Raw genomic sequence first — 6,000 nt, forward strand, 5'->3', positions numbered from 1 at the left:
TGTTAACGTCAGTGGCACCATGATACCGTCAGAAACGCTAAGTTTTGAGGGTTCAAATCGTGGCTAATAGATGATTTATTGTTGCATGGAAAAACAAGAAGAGCGAATAGAAACCCAACTTGATGCTGCAACAAAAATAAAAACATTTTTACACTATTGAAATAACTGATAAAAATAGCGCAGATGTGGAAAATTTAACAAATCAGAGAATACTTTTTTAGGCTTTTTTGAGTGGAGGATTTAAGTGAATACAGGTACTCTGACGGACAGAATGAGAGAAGATAACGTTTTTTAAACATGTTCTTGTAGAAACATGAATACAAAATATGCATTGCTATTTGTGGGAACTTAATTTATTAACGTATTCAATTTTACGTCAATAAAACAGTGTATAAAGGTACAAGTTCTTTCCTTCCAGCTACACCTTGATGATCGAATGCTGGCACCCGAAGCCGGAGCGACGACCTTCCTTCTCCGATCTGGTGTCGAGCATCTCCGCCATCTTCTCCAGCTTCAGCGGGGAGCACTACGTCCTGCTCAACACCACCTACGTCAACATCGAGAAGATGAGCCCTTACTCGTCTCTCCTCACCTCCTCCGCCTCGCCCTCCGCCAGCAGCAGCACCGCTTCCTACTCCTCCTCCGACCCCTCCACCTCCCTGCCGACCCAGTCCCCCTTCTTTGGCCACGCGGAGCGAGAGTGCTGCACCTGAGAGGGGGGGGAAAAGGTGGAGGTCAGAGGTCGGAAGGTGGAAACACACAGACAGAGGCAGAGAAGACGGCGGCGGCGAGGCGATGAGGAAGCCGCTGTATGGACACCGCACGCTGAGGACCTTTTGACCTTTCACTCAATGACCTTTTGGCCTGCCGCCTGCCCCTCCCACGCGGCGCAGGTAAGCGCCCCCTGGAAGGTTCCCCGGCGGACAGAAGCACAAGTCACAGAGAAACTCCTCCACGGTGCTGGGCCCCTGTGCGGGCGGCACCGAGCCCATGAGGCCCGCGGACCTTTTCCCTTTTGGTAACGTGAACGTTTGACAGACGGCCGTGTGTTGTGTCACATGCCGCGTTGAGAGGTGAGTGACACAGGGGAGACGTGGAGGCAACAAGGCGGGGGGGTTGGGGAGGGGCGTGAAGAAAAAAAAAAACTGCTGCATGCGTGCAGTTCACTGGATGCTTTGTTGTGTAATTAGCTTTTGATGAGCATGAGGGGCAAAACGAACCCACCCCCCCCCCCCACATGTGAGGAGTTTTAGAAAGCTTTTATTTTCCTTTTTTATTTTTTTTTAAATCGGAAAACGTCCCATCATTTTCAAACAGCGACAACACGCACACATAAAACAACTTTTAGCTTTGGAGGAAACTACTTTTAATTTTCTGACACGAGGGTTTTCAACTCTAAAAGGAACAAAACCGCGTGTTTTATGACGCTGAAATATGTCAACAGGCCTTACAACAAAGGGTTTGAACATTCTTTGATTTTGTAAACTTGTGTAAAAGCTGCACTTTTCCTGACCTTTTTTTTAATAAGCATGCTGTACAGGTTTTACTCCCTTTCATGCAGCCACTTAGTTCCATTCACTTCTGTCCATGTTCCAACTTCCCTCTGATTAGCAGAGAGATTCATTTAAAATGTGTACAAATGTGCCGATGATGATCATTCACTGTCTGCGATGTTAATGATGACCGTGTAACATTGTGTATGTATATGTAACGTTAATAATACACATGTGAAATGTGGTGTCAGTAATGCAGTAGCCATGGTTACAGACTTTATCTCAACCTCGCTACACTCTGATTTTCAGTGTAATTACTTTGCCCAAAAATAGACAAAATACTCAATCAATCAACTTAAAGCGGTCAAATTGTTATCGTGAGTCCGTTTGTCTGATGTTGTGCCAGACCTTACCCACAATGCAACATGCCGGTCGACAGGTGTGCTATAATGCGAAATAGCGAAAGGTTTGCTTCCTTCCGGTCTTTTTCTTTTAAGTGAGGAATGATGATGGAATTCACAACTCTGAAGAGTTTCCAAATTGAACTCAAATTAGTGAAAACGAATGGCATTTAAATCCAGATTTAAACTAATTAAACTTTATTTGACACAAATGCGGCAAAAGGTTCCAGACCTTTGCTGAGGTCAAAGCCCCCTTCTGTGACTCTGTTCTTCATGGTGTTACCTGAATGGCTGCTGATGTGACTGGGCCATTGACGGACAGGTATGATTGTTTGCTATGACTAGAAAAAATTGCTGTACTATATATTTTTGTACCGATGACGATCCTCTTCTTTGGTTTCTGGTGTGGATTTAAAGGCCAGAGGGGAAAGTGAGCGATGTCTTGTAAATAGTTGGATCCACGAGCTGAAGTCTCTTTGATCATGTGACTCTCTGCCACTTTGTCTGTTCTCAACACTGTCTGTTGTGTGTGTATGAATTGTTGTACATAAGAAATCCTGAAGGTACATGTGTCATGTCAAGTCAACCTTGTCAGTGTAATAAAGCTTTACTCTCCTTTGCACGTCCTTTCTCCTTCCAGACAAAACCCTCCAAGCCATAAATACGCAGCATGTAGTGGTGTCCTGGGTTGAAGGTCACACGCTAAACCTTTCAAAATAAAGGAAGAGGTCATCATTTAGACAAAGAGGCTTCACAGAAAGTCACCATTGTTGGTGGTGACCTCTGACCCTTCACCTCTCGCCCCACCTCTCTCCTTCAGATCCCTTCTTTCCTCTCCACTGCAGCTAGCAGAACCGCACAGAAGTTTCTGTAGCCTCTTCAGCCATTTCTGTACATTTACCTGGTTGATACGTTCACTTTGGACAATGTGATTTGTGGGAAACTTCAATTCAAAATCACTTCTGTTAGGAGTATCATTGCAACACACAATCATTAACACACACACACACACACACACACACACCCTACCCTCCTGATAAAGCCTCTGACCTGCTGAGTCAACCCACCCTCATTAAAATTCTAATGAGTTTTGGCCTTTGACAAACCAGGGAGGAGGATGGTACCGGGTGGTGTAGTATGCCCGCCAGCCCCCCCCCCCCCCCCCCCCCCACACACACACACACACACATACCTCTGGTGCCTTCACCCATCAGATGTCCCACTGTGTAGTTCAGATCTCTCATTGTGGGGTGGTCGGCGCCCCCTATAGACTCTGCGTTGTTCCTGCACCTTCTGAGGACTCTTGGTCCCAACTGTGTGCGTTTGGATGAAAGAATGAGCAGGTGGACCACATGAAGGAGAAGCACTTTCACTTTGAAGTATTGTTGCAGCAGTGAGTCAGGCACTGGCTGCCGGCTCGTGGCACTTTATCGTCATGAAAGAATACAAATGGTACACGAGGACCAAATTCCAGAAGCAATGCGATTTTACCTACAGAGTAATATTCAGACACGAGTCAATGCCAAGTGCATTAAACAATAAAGAAAGTCAATATAAACACAACGAGAGCGAGAACAAGCAAATTAAGAAGCAACAAAAAGGGAGACATTTTTTATTTTGCAATGAAAAATGAATCCAAAAGTAGGGTGAGTTGATTTTGTTCATTTTAGGAGCATCTGCTTTGTTATTTTGTACAGTGGACCTTTCTTCTTTGTCTTTCTCCATGTGAGTTATTCACATGAGCAGCAAAACGACCATAACGTGAACTAGGGCAGAATTCACCCTGATCGTGATAATCATGATTCATGACAAAATAAAATCAGCACCTCTGGAAGCATGAAAACATGGCTTTGTGAGCTTAAATTTATGACTTTAATAAACCACTTCCATCCAACTGAATCACGCAACTCGGCGTAAAGAGAACAATAAGAGAACGCCTCGAGCGACAAAGCCTCATTGTTTGTGTTTCAACATTACTGTGATTAACGGTGATGAAGTCAATGGATTTCCTCCGTACACGTTGTTTTTTAGAGGGACTTTTAGAGCCGTGTTATAAAACCCGGAGACACAGCAGCATTATCCCTTTCATCACTTTATCACTGCCCCAAACTACAAAATGGCCTCGAGGAAACATCGAATGATTACAGAGACACAAAAAAGACGCAAAAGAGACAAAAAAAAACTGACCAAAGATTGGTTCCTCACAAATAACCTTTAAGCTCCCCAAAGCAACACGTTTCATACACAGTATAAGATTAAAATACCAAACGAGGGCTTTTATAAAGGCTCATATTAAGTCTTCTAAGTGTGAAAGAAGAAAAATCACAGGACCCAGTGGTGACCCTTGACCCTTGGACCGCGGCCGGTTCTCCCCATGTGATCTGGATGATGTAAAACGTCACGATTAGAGTCAATATTTCAGAAACATCTGATCAAAGGGTTACAGTCGGCCGTTCTGTTACAACTCCACATGATTCCTGTGATTTCCCTCACGATGAATCATCACAGCGCGTCTCTCCCGCTGATTAACATCCATCACGTTGGCACGCATTTCTTTTTCCCCTCGCTAGACGCTATTCATCACGCGCCGACCTGTTTTTCTGCCGCCCAACAAATCAAAAAGTGAGCCGCTTCTCACATGTTTCGCCTTCAGCTGCGAGCTGTGTGTGTGAGGCCAAAAAACACCCCGTAATTCACCATGATGCTTCATGGTGAGCGACGGGCTCCTGCTCGGTCAGCGGCTCTTTGTGTCTTTGTGCACCCCCCCCCCCCCCCCCCAACCCCCCCGAAGCATGTCCATCATCTTTACAGGCTTCTGCCATGTCTCATTCTAACAGGTGAGAGGAGACTCTTGACACACACACAGGAGAAACTCAGCGTCGCAACAGCTTTAATCTCCCAACGTAGACCGGCAATCTCCCAGTTTCTCATTGGCCAACGAGTGGGGTTTTGATGGCCATCCCCTCCCCAGAGTAACTCCACGACCACTGAGACCAAAAAGATGGAATCGCTGTGAAAAGGGCCGATGATCTGGCACTCCGAGGAATTCCAGGGGAGTGTGATCACAGCCGGACTGGCGTTGAAAGTTCATATCTGTGGCTCATAACAGGGCCCCGTGGAGGGTGGGAGGTGGATGTGGTGTTCTTTAGTGGGTGAGGTTAACCTCCTTTTTATACGCACACACACACACACACACACACGCGCGGTAGGAAAACATCTACAAGGGATTCATCTAAATAAAGGAAAAACATTTTAACGCCTTAGAAACATACAGACATATTTGCACCAGCGCTTTGAGCTAAAAGCTAATGCTAACATGCTAACTTTTGCTAAAATGCACAGCAGCTACATATTTAAACCATATTACCCAGTAACCAGTAGTTTATATCGTTATTACATTCATCATTTTCAACCTTGTGATGAATACTCAACTTAATATATTAACATTACATTAATCATATTTATGAGATGAAGTGAATAAACATCAAAAGGCCCATAATTCATTTGTAGCAGGACATTTGACTTTTTTCAGGTTAAACAAGCACCATTTCAATCTTTATGCATTCTGGTACCTTATTACATTTAAAGTAGCATAAAATAAAATACAAATTAGCTGATGGATTTTTGTGTGTGTGTGTGTGTGAGAGAGTGAGTGTTTGCAGAATAAGTGCAAAGGTACACCTGTTAGGTCACATCCTCTGGGGATCATGAATATCTGCACAAAACCCAATGAGAGGCTCCGATAGTTCACCAAAGTGGTGGATTTACAGACAACGTAGCTACAGACCCGCAGACAGAGGAGCAGCTTCCTTGTACCTCTCATTTCACCCCCCACCCCCCCTCCCCCAAAAAAGAAACCACACCCTAAATAAGCAGCCCGTCCATTTCAACGGGGCCGCTATTGAACTGGCACAAAGCAAAGCCCCCACCAGATACCGCGGGGAGGTGTGGAAACACGGTCTCACTCGCCCCCGTGGCGCTGCCTCCTTCGGCTTTCATGCGCTGCCAAGAAGACATTTCTCCCACTGGTACCCACAGAGAGGGACCAGGTCACTCAGCGCGGCGCCACCAGAAGGACACTGCGGCGTTTAATAAAACACATGTAT

At 45.3% G+C, this 6,000-nt stretch overlaps 1 protein-coding gene across 1 annotated transcript in view; it reads left to right on the forward strand.

The window, feature by feature from the left end:
- Positions 1-2,513, forward strand: part of met (MET proto-oncogene, receptor tyrosine kinase) — a 35,833-nt gene extending 33,320 nt beyond the window's left edge. The window contains exon 21 of the mRNA XM_037451430.2: positions 419-2,513. Within this exon, the coding sequence (XP_037307327.2) occupies positions 419-713 (295 nt within the window). The 3' untranslated portion in view covers positions 714-2,513. The remainder of the gene's footprint in view (positions 1-418) is intronic.
- Positions 2,514-6,000: the final 3,487 nt, after the last annotated feature.

The sequence above is a fragment of the Pungitius pungitius genome, chromosome 6 (assembly GCF_949316345.1).
Source record: "Pungitius pungitius chromosome 6, fPunPun2.1, whole genome shotgun sequence".
Classification (NCBI taxonomy): domain Eukaryota; kingdom Metazoa; phylum Chordata; class Actinopteri; order Perciformes; family Gasterosteidae; genus Pungitius; species Pungitius pungitius.